Source organism: Hippocampus zosterae, chromosome 11 (assembly GCF_025434085.1).
Source record: "Hippocampus zosterae strain Florida chromosome 11, ASM2543408v3, whole genome shotgun sequence".
Classification (NCBI taxonomy): domain Eukaryota; kingdom Metazoa; phylum Chordata; class Actinopteri; order Syngnathiformes; family Syngnathidae; genus Hippocampus; species Hippocampus zosterae.
Genome location: NC_067461.1, coordinates 3,834,842 through 3,852,484, shown reverse-complemented (window position 1 = coordinate 3,852,484; position 17,643 = coordinate 3,834,842). Strand labels below are relative to the sequence as shown.

Here is a 17,643-nt window from a genome sequence, read left to right as displayed (position 1 = left end):
TTTGCGCGTACATTCTGCCACCACACGGTGGCACTATATCCTCACGACTAACTAATCCCAAACCCATTTCAAGTGAGGCTGTGTTTTTGAGATCATCTCTTGGATGTGTCAAGTAATGTTTTCCTAATTACCCACGCGTACTTGTGGAGAATATTAGAACGCCACAGTTTAAAGGTGATCACGAGCTCCATTGGTGTCGTTTTAGAAAGCAAGCTCACCCATTCCACCTCCTTGTTTCCAAGTGGTCATGACTTGTAAACCAGACATCTTAGAATAATACTCTTTGTCATCGGTCCGAGTCAGCAGTCTCTGCCTTCACCTGCAGGAAGAGAGCACGCATCAGAGTCACCGGAGTCAATTTGTCCCTGACATCACTTTGACAGTCTGAGAGTCTGACATGCAATTTCTCTTTTTTTAGATGGGGCTTACTCAACGCTGTCAAAACCGAGACGTCAATCTGCTCTGTGTGTTGTTGTTGCGCACGAGCTCGGGTTCAGGTGGACGTATTAGTGCACAAATGCTCTTAAAGGGGCGCTGGGATTAGTCTGGCGTCCAAGAGCATGTTAATCGGTTACCTTCGACCTGTGAGATTCTGGGACGAATGTCCACATTTTGGAGAAAAAAAAAATGCAGGATAGTGGAAGCTGATATACCGGTGAGGAACTGCAAGAAGCAACTTGCTTGTCTTCAATTTACACGCGTCCCGATACATTTGCCTGGTATGTGTCTGTTCCATTGCAAGAATCCATCTATCCTCCCGTCCACTGTTTATAGTGCTTATCCTGTTGATTGTCGCAAGGGGGAGGAGCCTATTCCAGCTGACTTTGCGCTAAAAGCAAATACCCCACTGGACCGCGCTACATCATCAGTGGCCCCGGTGTCGAGACTGGGAAGACAAAATTCCACCGATTGGAGATGGGTAAACACATTCCAAATGAAGCCTTGATGTTGCGTGACATTGCTTTCGGGTATCTGTATGTGCCGGTTGGAGTGAGAAAATGCCATCTAAAGCCGTTGTTTGCTGTATATTTGGCGGCGAAGCGGGTGGGAGGTGCGAACATAGCATTCGGAGCAAAGGATTTCCTGGCATGAGAGTCTCTGTGTGTGGTATCTTTGGTATTTGAGTCTATGGGGGGAACAGAATGCTTTCTGCTGGGGGTTGGGAGGGGGTCGCGGTCATAAGGGAAGGAAGGTGGGAGGTGGATGAATGACGATCCAACGCGGCAAAAAGGAAGGACAGGACGAAAGAAATATGATTGCACACTGAAAGTACATTTAGTAGGTTGCACAGTTCACAAAACATACCTTCATCCCGTTTCCAGAAGGGTGAAACATCCAAACATCTGCTTTTTTCCACTACAGCTTACTTTCCAAGTTCTAAAAAAGAAGGTTTAGTGGGCAACAGTTGAATTTATGCAACAATTCAATCAAACAATCAATAACCGCTGTCGTTCTACTCGTCACCTCCTAGTGAAGGTCCTGGCCTCTGGTTGCCTGGGAAACCGTCAGCAGTATGGAACACTCCCCCTGCCGGTGACCACAAACACTTCAATTAAAAGTGAGAGGTTATTTTCTCATGGGAGTCGATAGTCAAGCGACTATCGACCCCCACCCATCAGACTGGCAGTAGCAGAGTTCATTAACTTGCCGGCAGTTCGCTCAGAGATAATGTCCTCTAATTACTACAAAGTCTCTTTGTGTGTGTGCGGGTATGCGTGTGTGTGTATTTGACCTCTCCTCCGACATTGTGGTCTTTGAGTCAGACCGTAATTAAGCGCCATCTTTACTCTTCGGTGCTATTAGCATCGCAGGTGATTGGAAGCGCCATTTGAAAACAACATGCAGCGGAGAATATAAAACACCAATAATGTCTTCAAGAATGTCCTCCATTTAAAAAAAAACAACTCAGAAGAAACAAAACAAAGCTGCTGCACAAGAGGGATTTAATTGATGTCACATGCGCCGATGGTTACTAGAATAAACAACTTTTGTGCTTAAGTGCCGAGAGGAAACTGCTCTGCCCGGGTTCATCGTGAAGTTCAAGAGTATACGATGATCTGGAATCCCCTCCCAGCTGCCCTCATTTGACAAAGTCTCATCACATGCTCTTCCCAAACCGCGGAGCCTTCCTTTGGAAAATGTGCTTTCAACAGCTCCTCGCTTCCTGTGCCAGTGATTATGTACTCAGAGTGCGTGCGGTGGACGGCGCTGCACACAAAGTCCTACGATTTGCGAGGCGAGAGCGGCGTTGAGCAGACAAGCTTGATCGAGATCCGACTGAGACATCCTTCATACTCTGACGTGTCATTTCCCAAACTATCTTGAGCGTGTGCTGGCTGGGAAGCGGTCCAACTACTTCCCAGTGTCATACTTAAATCATGCCCGCCTGTCAGGACCTGCTCGCGCTCAATTGAGAATCTTTTTATTGTCTTGCCACTGAAGATTGCGCCAGTCAAATAAAACTGCTTAACTGCATTATGATTTTTTTGGAGTTTGAAAAATCATGAATGGCATTAAAAGGAGAGACAATGTGTAGACTGTTGAGAATTGGGGCGCGCAGTCCCATCGTCTGGAAAGTTAAAAAAAAAACATTCAAAACCCAATCACCAAATGGAAAATGGATTGTTTTCCTGTCGAGGCGCGACATAGGATTAAGCCGGTCTGATAGAGTGCCTGTAAAAACTTTTAGACACAACTTTTCATCAACAAAACTGAAACAGATTTTTTTTTCAATGGCAAAGTAAGAACGCAGTCTAGTAAAAGAGTGTATTACAGTCAGATCTGCATTGGTTCCAATTCCCAGCTGACACGAAATGGATGGTGCGGCTAAAGTTAAAAGGTCTGATTTTGAATGACCTACTACACCAGCCTTGCCTGAAATTGTGTGATCATTTCATTATGAATACAAAATGGAGATTACAAATAATATGGCGGCGTTGCATTATATTTTGCAGTGACCAGCTGTTAGCAGCTGTGCCCGACAGCTTCTATGATGACAAACAGAAGAGCGACGGAAACAGCTGTCCTCATGATCCACATGTTAAGTACGGTCGAACAAACTGGTTTTGTTCTTTGCTAATGACTATGTACATGTTGTTCTAATTCCTGCCGATGAAAGGGATGAGCAGCTGGAGTACAGCTTCAATCTGAAATTCCTGAGCCTTGACCCCTTCAAAGACTCCCTGTAAATTTGACTTTCACTTTAAACAGCTGATTAGAAGACCATTACTTCTGCCCCGCTGGTCCGCCGGTCCCTTGACTGCCATTCTGAAGGAAGCTGTTTTTGTGAGATGGACTCCCCTGCTGTGTTAGTGGATGCAGTTGAAGGAAAAAAATAAAAAGAGGCACGAGGCAGCATTTCTGACATTTTTTCCTCCTTACAGAAAAGCATGAATACTCTCGACAAATATTCAAATACGGAGTCAAAGAACACTTCATTTCAAAGTGGTGTTATGGATGTCGTCATGTCTGCGAGAGCTCAAATTAGCAGAGGGATGCAAGGATCCGTGTGCCTTTTCTTTTCCCAAATAAAAAGTATCAGTTGAAGAAATGTTTCTTACATGGCGGAAACAAGCTCCATGGGATCATAGCGTGGTAATCCGGAAACACTCATTTCTTTCTTTTTTTTGTTACCTGTAAGAAGACAGATAAGATAATTTTTAGGGTGTCAATCACACAACAGGCCAAAAACAGGGGGGCTGTCGGCATCTTGAGAATATTGATGGATTGGTAGAGGAATAAATAATCAACAGAAAGTATACTTTAACCGTACATGGGATAGATATTTGGATATGTGACATCTGACTTGTTTCCGCCATTTTGTTTCATGGAGCCATGTCACCATAATCAAAAGTCAGCATGTTTTCAAGATACTGTACAAATATCTGTAATGAGGCTAATGCGTTTTCACTTGTCCATGACTGAAGGCCAAATTAACAAAAAAATCTCTGTTTAAGGGAAATGACATTTTCGAAATGTCATACGCGTTATGGCGTTAATATTCCTGTAGGTAATAAACACAAAAGAAGCCAAACGCTCGCACGACTCACCTTGTCACCCGCCAATTCTTCGAGTCGCGCGGTGGTTTGTGGGTAGGGAGAGAAAGGCCATACCTAATCAATCCCGCATCAATTGTAGTGGATGAGTAATAGGACGAGTGTTGCAAGATTTGTTCGTCGGTGCGCCTCCCCTCTCTCCAGCAGTCAGATGGAGGCAGCGGAAACTCTCTCAATTGTACTGCGAAAGCCGAACATGAGCACAGTACGCGCTCGACACGCACTCCGTGCTCTTTTCTTTTTCACGCAGGCAGACAGACACCTGTTCCGTCGTCTTTTCTATCGTGTGGATTAGCATGGGGAGGCAGATTGATTGATCATGTCTAGCAGGCTGCGAATGAAACGACGACCAGCTGCTCAACTCAATTGTGAGTATTGTTTTATTAAATATATATTTTTAAGAGTAATGTGTCTTGATATATTATAAAAATAACATATGTATTTTAAGTAACTGTACACGTCTAATGTGACTAACAACAGGTAGACATTCTTATTGTATTGGTGGCTTTTTTCTCCCTCTTGAAATTTCTTTCATTCCATTTCTTTCATCGTTATAATTAAATAACTGAAACAATCTAGTTTTCTCGTCGATAGAATCTTTTTTTTAATGTAAAGACTTTTAAAGAATGTTTTCAAGTCAAGTTGTCACTTGTTGCTGGGCAAAGTTTAAAGCACTTCTTCATAACTACTCCATAAGTCTGGAAAGGAAATAATTTCACAAACAACCCGAGTTTAAGAATTCTGGGTTGCATTTATGCATGCATTAATTTCACTGCTAAATCTGTATTAAATATTAAATACGTTTTTGAAGAACAATTATTGGACTGTTTTATCAGCATTATTTGATGATATTCTTCTATATATAGCAGTTTACTGTACATGTCTTTCCATCTAGACATGCAAAGATGAATCGTATGAGACCTTAATCCTTTGTTGTTCATGGAAACCTGCTAGTTTGCGTTATTTTTTTTTAACCAGTCTTTCGTTTTCTTGACAAAATACTTTGCACAGTAGGTTTCTAAGCATTTGAAATGCGATCAACCTTGTGGGTTTTTGGGGTAATAATTGTGGTATATTCATGGTATAAACCAGGGGTGTCCAAAGTCGCCACTATCCTGCCTGTTTTCCAGCTCTCCCAGGAGCAACACACCTGATTCACATCATCAGGATTGTTCTAATGCTGCTCCAGAGCTGGTTGATGAGCTGATCATTTGTTTTAAAGGACCCCCCCCCCCCCCAAAAAAAACTGTTTATCACTGCTTGCTAGATGTGAGATTAGAAATCCTTAAATGTTGGCCAAAGCTCTTGAAATGAGTGTACGTCAAGTTGTAATCCTCAAAGATAACTCTCCGCTCATTAAACAGCTGTACACTGTCAATGTTATTTCGCGTTGCCCAAGTGGAGAGTGAACTGCAAACATTGCGACATTTACAGTGAAACGACGACAGCCTTATCAAAATATTCTAGTTCACATGGGCGACTGTTTGCGCTTCTGTTGTTTTTTCTGTTAATTCTAACATGACACGTTTAGATGGGAGTGTTGGACGATTTACAGTGGCACATTCCTTTGAATGCTCCACAATCCCTAGACCCCTCTATGCTGTTCAAGTGATGTTGGAGATATTTGGAGATGAATGCTCAATGCAATAACTTCACCTTTATAAAACACAGAGGCAGCACCACTGCAAGAGGCACTGAAAGTAAACACTGGGTTTGTGTATGGCAGCGGTCCCCGACCTTTTTTGCCCCACGGACTGTTTTAATATCACAATGTTATCATGGACCAGCCTTTAAGGTGTGGCGGACAAATACAACAAAATAATATGGTATTACGTGCATGAAAACTGTGGTATTTTCGAAACATAAACACGAATCGTGACATGAGGAGCATCTTATCTGGTCATAACACTCTCTGGTCGCTATGGTAAGGTTTATCAGGGACCGGTCTTTAAGGTCTGACGGATAAATACAAGAAAATACCGTAATATAATATGACCTACATGAAAACTGGTATTTTCGAAACATAATAATCAACACAAATCGTGACACGAGCAACGTCTTATCTGGCCACAACGCTCTCTGGTCGCTATGATAACATTTAAACGTGCCTTCAAAATAAGATACAAAGCGCATGAAAACTACGACTCACCAGCCGCCGGATATTATGCAGAGTGGGATTGCTTGAGCAAGTCTCTTTGAACATTTCATACTAAAAACATAACTAAAATCATGTAGCACTCCGACTGATATTGTATCGTTTTTGTTTTTTTTTTGATCACGTGAAGACTTGAGACAGAGATTTTGATTCTAAATTGAAACTATGAAGTAAAACACAACTTAGATGTCCGAGCTGTTGTATCAATACTCTACCTTGAGATAGCAATTTGATATCTGATTCCAAAAGTAGTACAGCTCATCTATTAGGTATCCTTTACAACTTGAAAGAATAAAAACCCTAAATGTGGACACCCAAACTGGACTGTCCATCTGTCGTCCCCCCCCCCCCCCCCCCCCCCACCCCCCGACCCCCAGAGTGTACAGCCTGGTGGAAATGGTCTTTATTCATCAAGGAAAGCAAATACAGTCACACCCAAGACTAACCTCCCTCAGGCTGCTGCCATGTGGTTTATTTGGTCTGCCTGGCAGGAAGACTTCAGGTTGTCCCACCAAGTCCCCCCCCCCCCCCCCCACCCTCCCCCCGCCTGCCTGCCTGTCACCTTGAAATAGTGGAAGCACTTCCCAAGATGTAAAAACCATGCTTCTTTTGGCAACCTCCAATCTTGAGCTCATGCACCAAATATGAGAAGGAGGATGAGAGAGTGCTATCTTCTCCTTTTTTTTCCTTGTCGCATCGGGAATGTGGGAGGAAGGCATTGTGTCTTGACTGTCTTTTTTTTTTTTCATTGTTTACTCCTCACGATTTACCGCATAGCAACGTTAGCAAACAAACTAATTGGCAGTGTTGTTGTTATCTGCATTCGTCGTTCCATCCTCCTCCCATCAAGTCGTTTTCCCGATGGCTAATGGCTTTCCCTTTCGATTCCACGTGACGGTATTTCAAACGTGTTATTGCTACGTCTTGTTTTAAAGGAAGGCTCGGTTCTGAATGTTTTTTAACTCAAGCTCATTCTGATGTCTTTTTTTTTTTGTGATTGGCATTGGATAAATTACACCATGACGGATGAGAACTTTCCACAGTCTTCAAACCGCATACCATCATTTCGATCGGTCCATACTGCCTGCGCGGACTCCATTACGTGTGCGACTGACTTCTCCGTCTGCTTTAGAAAATAAATATTTCACGATATTGTCAACTGCATGCCGCTTGGTGCGTTCGCAGACAGACGTTGGGTTGTCTCTTCAAGAGTGACTCCCAACAGAAGCCGAGGACGTGAGCGGGATCAAGCTACGACATGTCATGTGCGCGCGCTGGATTTTCAACTTGCGTGTCTGAGAGCGCCACCACCACTTTTCACATTCAAATACAAAAATTAAGAATTTATGGAAAGACACGGAACATTGGTAGTGGAGTGGTTCACATACGTCACTGTGCAGAGGTCGATCCCAGCTGCGGTCCTCCAGTGTGGAGTTTCCTCCCTGGGCCTGCGTGGGTTTTCTCCGGGTATTCTGGTTTCCTCCCACATTCCAAAAACATGCATGGCAGGCTGATTGAACACTCGAAATTGTCCCTAGGTGTGCCCTGCGATTGGCCGGGCTTTTTTTGATGATGCTAATGTGTAAGTAAGTGAGCCTTTACGTTCATCAATACTCCAAAGACGATTGCAGCGCGAAAAGCCATATGCAGGCCTCCAGAGAAGCTGGATACATTATTTTATTTTTGTTATTTAGCAGGACAGACCACTTGGCAGCGGTTTTCTTTTGCTCTGAAACATTAACTCCAACGTTTTACGTTACCACCACTTTCTCCAAATAAAGTGGTTTATAATAACGCTCCATTTGTCTCTCAAAATAGCGGTAATAAACCCGAATGACCCTCTTTTACCTGCAATTACGCCACCTCTTCCTCACATGCCGCACAGTAGGACCCATCTTCAGCTGCTCTCTGCTTGTTATTAATGTCGCGTTGGCTTGAAAGAGCCGCTAAAGAAAAACAACCACCTGCGCGTGCATACACAACTACACGCGTGTGGAAATACACACTGGAGCACATATGTGATCCATATGGCCGGGTGAGCTTTCCTGAACAGATGTCATATTTATACAAGAGGTTTAAAATGACGTCGCCTTTTTTTTTTTTTGAAGTGTCTTGTTTTGGTTTGAGCGTTTTGTTGAACAGATTATAAGTAGCCAGATTCCTGGTATGCAATCCTCATTCGTCAATGACAAAATCAGTCATGAGAGGCGTTCCGGTGTGACTGAATTTTCCAAATATGGAAATTATCCATTTGGCACTCAGCTTTTCAGTCCGGGACAATTGTTTTGACCAGCTACAGCAGTTTGCGATCCCCTCCACGTCACCATTCCAAACGGATGCTTCCAAAAGCAATAATCAGGCGTATTTGAGCCTTTTGCGATTTGGTGGTTGCGATTAACAGCCTCTTTATTGTGAAATTGCAAGGTTAATGTTGTCGCTGACTTTGATCGCAACGGTGGGAAAATGCCCAAACTCGGCTCGATCGCCATGTGCAACATGCTTGAATGTAAACAAAAAAATAAATAAATTGCTTCACTTCCATCTGTGGCTGTGCTTTCTGTTTCCAACGCTTGGACGCAGCCAAAACACACTGGCAGCCGGTCACTCTGTACAGTATTTAAGCAGCTATAAACATCGGGATGTCATGCGTTCTGTGAGAGATTCGAGCGCCTGCCTGCGCATTGTCACAGAAGGCCCTGCCATTTGTAGGAATCTGGTACAGAGTGCAAGTTATCATGCTGATGCTAAACAGAGCATAAGGATCTCAAGAAGCAGAGTAGAAGAAAATGGAGGTCTTTTTTTTTTTGGTTTCCCCGAAATCCACAGCGGGCACTCTGACAAGAATGAAGCAGTACATTGGAAATGTAAAGGAATCAAAGTACCTTCGAAAAGCATCCCTCTCGATTGATGCTAACTCTTAGCGGGTGAGTCAATTAAATGCGCCACTTGATACTAAAGTCCCCTTGAGCAAAAATCATAACGCTTCCCTCGCAGGATCACGAAAGGTGGCTTACTTTACTCCCCTCGAGCAACCCCAATAAGCCTGAGAGGGGCTCTGAGCTGTTTTATCGGAACGCATGCTTTTTTTTCCCTCCCTTCATGACCTTTTTTTCTCACTCAGCCTTCATGTTGGCACTTGTGCCGACTTTATTAAAACAAGCCCAAACCAAAGCTGACATCACTCATCACAAGCTGTGGCCTACTACAATCTCTTTGGGTTGCTGAGAGTTTCTGGCGTCATATGCTAATGTTTAAACTTTCTTTTTGGTAGCTTGCTAACGTTTAACCTTTTTTTTTTGTTAGCTTGCCGTGAATGGCGACAGTCCACGACTATATAACGCCTTAGAAAGGTTTATACTTGCTTAAAGATGCCACAAGCTGGCGGCAAGGCACTAAAACTGGAAAAAAAAAAGCTAAACAATTATATTTCCTGTATTTTGCTGATTTTCACCTATTGTAGGTTGCTTTTGAACTTATTGCCCCAGATGAATAGGTGTGAACTGTATGCCGCCCCCATACAGTTCCTGAGCATTACTGACGTGATACGCTAACGTTTAGCCTGAGCGTTACTGACGTGATACGCTAACGTTTAGCCTTTCTTTTTGGTAGCTTGCTAACGTCTAACCTTTTTCTTTTATTAGCTTGCCTTCGAAAAAAGTTTGTACTTGCTTATAGATGCCACAAGTTGGCGGCAAGGCACTAAAACTGAAGTAAAAAAAAACAAAAAAAATTATATTTCCTGTATTTTGATGATTTTCACCTATTGTAGATGGCTCTTGAACTTATTGCCCGTGATGAATAGGTGTGAAGTGTATGGGTGAAAACAGGCAGGCTAAGCAATTTTGACGGTAGCTTTCCAGTCGCCTTTTCCTCCTTTTTTTTCTGTGAGAGCATGTTTTTGAAGTGCTCTTGTTTTCTTAACTGATTGGCCAATACGTTATTTGATGTAACTGCTAACGTGCTAAGTGATGTCATGTTTTCCGGGCTGTTGTCCAACACTCCTCAGCTGCATGATGACGGAGGGGCAAAGTAAAAGTCTCCCAGTCGAGTGTCGCGAAAGTGTTTTGGCTCTGTTACACGTCTGCGTTCGCTGCTTGTAAGGAAGCGCTGTTATAATTGCCGCATTCTTGGGTGTTTTTTTCTTTTTTTTAATCGCCAGCGGTGCTCCTCCACCTGTGTCAATATGCGAAGCGTGTTCATTCATGTGCTGCGCAATGATCCTCGTAGGGTTAACAAAAATAAAGCTGCGGTGCGACCGCTTTGAGTCCGCCGAGAATTCGTGTTTTGTTTTCAGTGTTGAATTACAACGTCACTGTTATTCTGACCTTGACAGATCAGCTTTTGTGTTCAAAGGACCACGTGCACGAGCACGTAACTTCTCAGCTGAAGTTCGGAAGCTTCACATTGACACGCAACGCCCCCCCCCCACCCCCCGGAGAGTAAATATTAAAATGATCTTTTCCATTGCTTGAACAAGTGCTTCGACTTTTGCAGAAAGCCCAAGACGTGACCATATCGATGCCTGCTTCACGTCAGCATGTTGGGGTCCAAGAACGCCAGAACCTCCCGGTCGGACCCCCGCATTTCACCTCTTGTTGAGCATTATGGAAAAACACCCACCAGGGCCTATTTCCACTTCCATGGAAATGTGTTTTTGAGGTGGTCCCGGTTGAGCCTGTGGACCTTCTCCAAAGTCCAAGCGGCGGTCTTCCTGCTCAGTTTGACGCTGAGCTTCCTCATCATGTCTTCCTACGTCCTGACGTGGAGTAAGAAAGGACTCCTGTTGACGCCCTCTCCCTATCACTTTAGAAGTGCAGACATCCCGACCGATACCACAGCAATCGCTTCGGCATCGGGCCACCCCTTAAAAAGGACGTCCGTAGACATGAAGTTGTTGACGAGGATGATCCGATCCAAACTGGAATACCCACAGCGGAAGGTTCCGGATGAGAAGGACATCATCGGCACGGACACTCATGTGAGTATTTCAGTCAGGGATTTTCACGTTGAACTTGGGGATAGAACAGAGACTCGCCCCTCACAGAACAGGTAAGGAAAAGGAAATGTAACTCGTAATATTAATACGATATACTGAATTACTCATGATACATTTTATTTATACATTCATTCATTCATCTTCCGAGCCGCTTGATCCACACTAGGGTCGCGGGGGGTGCTGGAGCCTATCCCAGCTGTCTCCGGGGAGTAGGCGGGGGACACCCTGAATCGGTCGCCAGCCAATCGGAGGGCACACAGAAACAAACAACCATTCGCACTCACACTCACACCTAGGGACAATTGAGAGCGTCCAATCAGCCTGCCACGCATGTTTTTGGAATGTGGGAGGAAACCGGAGCACCCGGAGAAAACCCACGCAGGCCCGGTTGCCAGACAATCGCAGGGCACACAGAGACGAACAACCATCCGCACTCACACTCACACCTAGGGACAATTTAGAGTGTTCAATCAGCCTGCCACGCATATTTTTGGAATGTGGGAGGAAACCGGAGCACCCGGAGAAAACCCACGCAGGCCCGGGGAGAACATGCAAACTCCACACAGGGAGGCCGGAGCTGGAATCGAACCCGGTACCTCTGCACTGTGAAGCCGACGTGCTAACCACTGGTCTACCGAGCCGCCCACATTTTATTTAATTTGATCTGTATTAATTGAATGATCAATGATTTCTCCGATGACTTTTTCTGCTGATTTAAAGTCCATCCGTTTGATTCAATACTCTCCTCCTCCTGTCCACAGTTGTTCTCTGCGATCCCTCGTCACTTCCTGCCAGGCGTCAAAAGCCCGTGCTGGTACGAGGACTTTCCCGTGGAAAAGATCCGAGATCCGTACGGGGGGAACCTGTTCACCGTGCGATCCAAGAAATTCAAGATCGTGTGTGACCGCCTGGCGTCCGCGTTCCGGCATCGCCCCGACGCCGACGGCGGGCTGTCGCGCCTGCGCTGCCTGCCGTACTTCTACATCATCGGGCAGCCCAAGTGCGGCACTACCGACTTGTTCCACAGGCTGCTGCTGCATCCCGATTTCAAGTTCAACATCATGAAGGAGCCGCACTGGTGGACCAGGAAGCGATTTGGTGAGGCACCGAATGTACAGAAGCATATACGCTACCTGTGTAAAAACAAAAAGAACCTGCTCTTTAACCCTTTCGGGGACAACGGTGACGACAGTGGACACCTTATCATGTTACAGTTTCTTTGATTTTTTTGTGGGCGGGGGTAACTTATCCTTTGCTGGTGCACATTCCAAAGCGATGTTTTACTTTGGCGCCATCTGCTGGAATTTTGTCTCGCGGTTCAATTCATTTATTCATTCATTCATTGATCTTCCGAGCCGCTTGATCCTCACTAGGGTCGCGGGGGGTGCTGGAGCCTATCCCAGCCGTCTCCGGGCAGTAGGCGGGGGACACCCTGAATCGGTTGCCAGCCAATCGCAGGGAACACAGAAACGAACAACCATTCGCACTCACACTCACACCTAGGGACAATTTAGAGTGTTCAATCAGCCTGCCACGCATGTTTTTTTTGGAATGTGGGAGGAAACCGGGGCACCCGGAGAAAACCCACGCAGGCCCGGTGAGAACATGCAAACTCCACGCAGGGAGGCCGGAGCTGGAATCGAACCCGGTACCTCTGCACTGTGAAGCCAACGTGCTAACCACTGGACTACCGGGCCGCCTCAATTCATTTAATCGTCTTGAACTACTAAATTAAATCGTTTATGTCTCATGAGTTAATGACTACGCGATTCGGAGTTGATGCTTTATGATCCTCTTTATTTGAAATAATTTGCCACTATCTTGTGGCGTACATTTGAAAATGCAAACCCGAATTTTCACTATTCACGGCAGGTCCTGATTTGCCGTGAATCCTGGCGATTCCCTGTACTTTATTTTGGATTCGATTAATGTGTCGACTTTGATTACTATTTTGGGGATTTTGTTTTTTTGTGCCAGGTTACATCCGTTTCAAAGATGGCTTCCAGGAAAATTTCCCCGTGGAAGATTACCTGGACCTGTTTGACTTGGCTGCGTACAACATCCAAGGATCAAGCGCTGGAAATTCCCCCGGAGAGCGACGGCGCCTCGCGCGGCTCATAACAGGTGAACACATGTGAAAGTCTACATACAACTCTCGGGTTACGCTGAGAGTGCACTGCTCATTTTTTTTTTTTTTACTGTTTTCCCCTGAAGAGGCCCAGATGCAAGCAGATGGAAATGAAATCATATTAAATTGTGAATATTTTGTGGTTGCAATGGAACAACTCGCTTTTGAATTGAATGTTCCGTGCATGGGGGGATGCGTCGGGTTGACTCAAAATTGTCCAACTTTTGAGTCAATAAAAATGACTTTATCCTCTCGATAATGCTTCAAAGGGTATTCATTTAAATTCCAGAAAACAAATTCTGAATCATTTGAAACACATTTAGACACTTTGGAAATGATATGATTATTGATATTTGCATGATAGCATTATTGATATTTGCATGTCGGCTCATTGGTCCAGTGGTTAGCACGTCGACCTCACAGGTTCGATTCCAGCTCCGGCCTTCCTGTGTGGAGTTTGCATGTTCTCCCCCGGCCTGCGTGGGTTTTCTCCGGGTGCTCCGGTTTCCTCCCACGTTCCAAAAACATGCATGACAGGTTGATTGAACACTCAAAATTGTCCCCAAGTGTGAGTGTGGACTGTTGTTTGTCTCTGTGTGCCCTGCGATTGGCTGGCAACCGGTTCAGGGTGTCCCCCGCATACTGCCCAAAAAAGGTTGCGATAGGCTCCAGCATCCACCGCGACCCTTGTCAGGAAAAAAGCGGATCGGAAATGAATGAATGCCTTCTAAAGGATTACAAATCTTGAGATGAAATATCCGATGGCACCCATGCATTTTAAACATTCGGAGTGATTGTCGAATGTCTCTCAAAGGTGAAGCCAGCGCGTCCACCATGTGGGACAACCAAGCATGGAGTTATCTCCATGGTGACAGGGAGGAGGCAGAGCCACCCTTCCTGGCCCAGGACTTCATCCACACGGTGCAGCCCGATGCCAAAATCATCGTCATGCTCCGAGACCCCGCAGAGAGGTAAATAGCCGCGGCACCTTTTGGGTGAAAAATCCTTTCCAATCCTCAGTTTTGGTCGCTTTCCGTCCCCAGGTTGTACTCGGACTACTTGTACTTCAAGATGGCCAACAAGTCGGCCGAGGACTTCCATCAGAAGGTGGTCGAGTCTGTGCAGCTCTTCCAGTCCTGCGTGTCGGAGAGCTCGCTTCGATCCTGCGTCTACAGCACCGGCCTCTCTAACTCCATGCCAGTCAGCAACATTCATACAATTTTAGCATCACTCTGTCATACTCGGTTGTAAATTGGATTTGTTTGTTTTGGTTTTGGTTTTCAGGCCGATTCCGATAAGATAAGATATCCTTTATTCGATGAATAGGCTGTTTAATTAGAAACGTGTATAATCAGCCAAAAAGCTTCCTTTCTGGTCCTTTAGCACTTGCAACCATTAAAATATGAATTAGAGGCAGAACCTTTGACAGTTTTACAATAATTTGTCCTTTAATAATTGTTTATGTTGTAGTGTGTTAAATAAAGAAAAGTTACAGGAAATGTGACTGATTCCTGACAATTACCTGATAACCATTATTGTTAAAAAAAATATATCAAAGTAACTTTTTTAATATTTAATTAGTGTTCAGCCCTCCCCCGAGTCATAAAAGGAAATATAGAAGGAAGAAGTATTTTGCCAAATGAAAATAACTTCTTGAAATGGAGTCCAACAAAGTCCTATAATAATAATGGTATTTTTATTGGAAATCAAAAACAGATTCTGATGTTCCATGTTATGGCGAGGATGACATTTGTTTTGTTTTTTTTTTTTATCGAGTGAACTTCCTGTCAGTGGCTAGTTCTGAACTATGGCTCCCTCTGGCGGATTTTACCTGTCAGTGTAACTGGAGGCTCAAGCTTTGAAAACTAATGTCACAACCAAATCCCTTCGGGGCCCACTGATAGCGTCTGTTTGTATTTCTTGCACTCAGGTCAGGCTGACTCTGGGCATGTATATCGTCTTCCTGCTGGACTGGCTGACGGTGTTCCGCAGGGAGCAGATTCTGGTTCTGCGGCTGGAGGACTACGCGGCAAACCTTCAAGGGACCATAGAGAAAGTGTTTGACTTTCTGAATGTAGGTATGTAATGAGAGTTCATTTAGAGTTACATCATACATATAATTTTTTTATGTGTGCATGTTATTATTCTAGTTTGTGTGTCCGCTCTGTGAGAATTGAAATGTATAATACAAATAAAAAAATACTTCTTTACAAAAACACCGCTCCATTATACTGCAACAAACTGGCTTTAACACGTTCACCCTCGTCGTCAGGTCCTTTGTCCACGCAAGCAGAGGTAGCGCTGACCAAGCGGCCGTTGTCCAATACCCGACGCGCGGCTGACAGGAGTCTGGGCCCCATGCTCCCGTCCACTCGGAACCTCCTGTGGGAATTCCACCAAGCGTTCAATCATAAACTGGCCAGCGTGCTGGACAACCAGGCCTTCCTGTGGAGTGACACATGACTGCCTACCCTTGAAAAAGACACTCTGGATTGATGTATGTGCTTTTTAAATGTGTTATTTATTTCTTCTGTGTTTCTCAATGCTTCAAGAAAATTACGACTATTAGGGTGGAAAACACTTTACTAGTGAGGACAATGAGTCTACTAGTAAATGACCCCATACCACTACTATTGTTACAAATGTGACTCGTATGGCCAAAGATTGTTTTGTAAGGGGTTTTCATCATTTCAGATGAAATAAAAGCAAGAATTTTCCATCAAAATGTGTACAAAAGAGACAAATAGGAATTATATTTGATTTTGTTGTCAACGCACATCAGGTTGGACTCCATCCCACTCACACACTACTGATATACTCTCACACATGACTTCAAAATGCTCTCATCTTGTACACACTAATGAAACAGCCTCTCACATTAATGAAACATCTCAGATTCCTAACCGAAATGCTCTCACACATGTTGGTGAAACACTCATACACACCTGTAAAGCTGTTGACTCACTGACACCACTGAAACACCGGTTTATAAAACTCACTTCTAAAATGCTCAGGCACTACTGAAACACATTCTACTGAAACACACACACACACTTGTGAAGCGCACACGTTCTACTGAAACACGACTAAAGCACTCTCACACTCAACTAATGGCTCACTCCCACATACTACTGAAACACTCATAGTCACCATCGAAAAGTTACTATGACGCTCGCGCCCCAACGAAACTCGGTACAATAATGCACCCTCACACATGAGTGAATCGTACACACAAACGAAAAACTCTCACACACATTCTTAAAATGAAATGTTAAATGTTAAAATACTTTTTCAAACGACTGAAACACTCACATAACCAAGTGCAACTCTCTCACATCAACAAGTAATTCACTGACTTCACTTGACACACACAATTGAAAGACACGTCGTATGCTCTCCCACAATGAAGTAAAATACTCTCACACGACCAAGTCATGTGTGAGAGGTAAACCTGATTTGTGTCTTTGACAGCCACTCATACACTTTCACTGGGATGTACACTTTTACAAAAAAAAAAAAAAAAGGGAAATTTTCAGGCACGTCACCACCCCCCAATAAACCACGGTTCCACCAAGGCATTGGCTTTGTGAAGGTGTCGCTAATGTTGGATCCAGTGAGTGTGGCAATGATGCATTAAGCGCAATTAAATCCAACAGGGTAGAATACGAGGACAGCGGAGGATTTGAAAGCGATCGCAATCAGACAGTTTTCCTCAATTATCTCGACTGATCCGCAATCAGCTAGGAGATGAAAATAATGGACTTGGGTGCTTCGTGACAGGTTCGGAAAAGAAGACCCGTTGATAGCTTTTAAGCTGCACAAAGGAGTTGGGCGAGAAAAACTAATGAAAGTATATTTGAAATAGCTTTTAGCTCCAAGTATGCATGGTCAAGTTTACGTCACACCTGACCGGTAAGGAGCAGGGACACTGTTGCTAGGCAGGGGTACATCAACATGGGCTAGCAAGAAATCCTTCATGATGAGTATTCTCAATACATATTACGATTTGTTTTTTGGTTTTAACCTTAACGAGTTGTTGTTTGTTGTGTCTAGTGCAGTGGTACTGAACCTGGGTTCGATCGAACCCCATGGGTTCGGTGAGTCGGTCTCAGGGGTTCGACGGAGCCTCTGCCACGGAGGGGAAGACACACGCGACTCAACATGTTAATTAGTTATGACACGTCCGCTTGGCCATCATTGGCTGCATATGATCACATGACATTACTTGTCCAATCAGTGCTGTGGGAAATTTAGATCGCTTAGTAGTCAACGTGTGACTGTCGTGATAGTACGTCGTACAATTTTTTTT

General features: G+C 44.3%; 1 protein-coding gene and 3 long non-coding RNA genes across 5 annotated transcripts in view; 2 read left to right on the top strand and 2 right to left on the bottom strand.

Moving 5' to 3' along the window:
- Positions 1-17,643, bottom strand: part of LOC127610597 (uncharacterized) — a 157,899-nt gene that overhangs the window by 78,329 nt on the left and 61,927 nt on the right. The window lies entirely within an intron of this gene.
- On the bottom strand, positions 237-4,153 carry LOC127610601 (uncharacterized). The gene is made up of 5 exons (XR_007964967.1): positions 4,050-4,153; positions 3,561-3,633; positions 1,465-1,527; positions 1,306-1,377; positions 237-319 (listed from the first exon to the last, which is right to left on the bottom strand). It is a non-coding gene; the product is annotated as an uncharacterized LOC127610601 (long non-coding RNA).
- LOC127610606 (uncharacterized) lies at positions 823-3,462 on the top strand. Its single transcript, XR_007964972.1, has 3 exons — positions 823-919; positions 1,472-1,533; positions 2,955-3,462. It is a non-coding gene; the product is annotated as an uncharacterized LOC127610606 (long non-coding RNA).
- LOC127610568 (carbohydrate sulfotransferase 15-like) lies at positions 4,201-15,801 on the top strand. Of its 2 annotated transcripts, none has more exons than XM_052080874.1 (8): positions 4,201-4,423; positions 10,705-11,188; positions 11,968-12,304; positions 13,184-13,330; positions 14,149-14,305; positions 14,378-14,534; positions 15,265-15,408; positions 15,607-15,801. In XM_052080874.1, exons 2-8 carry the CDS (start codon positions 10,748-10,750, stop codon positions 15,631-15,633), a joined length of 1,410 nt encoding a protein of 469 aa, XP_051936834.1. In that variant the 5' UTR covers positions 4,201-4,423; positions 10,705-10,747; the 3' UTR covers positions 15,634-15,801. The 2 variants fall into 2 exon arrangements, with proteins under 2 accessions (XP_051936834.1, XP_051936833.1); XM_052080873.1 differs by having other exon boundaries at positions 15,265-15,412.

Bases quoted from the DNA above. Each gene is read 5' to 3' on its own strand.
- LOC127610568 (XM_052080873.1), top strand. From the start codon at position 10,748: ATGTTGGGGTCCAAGAACGCCAGAACCTCCCGGTCGGACCCCCGCATT. The intron at 14,306-14,377 runs GTAAATAGCCGC...TTCCGTCCCCAG, and splicing joins CTCCGAGACCCCGCAGAGAG to GTTGTACTCGGACTACTTGT. The intron at 15,413-15,606 runs GTATGTAATGAG...CCTCGTCGTCAG, and splicing joins GTTTGACTTTCTGAATGTAG to GTCCTTTGTCCACGCAAGCA.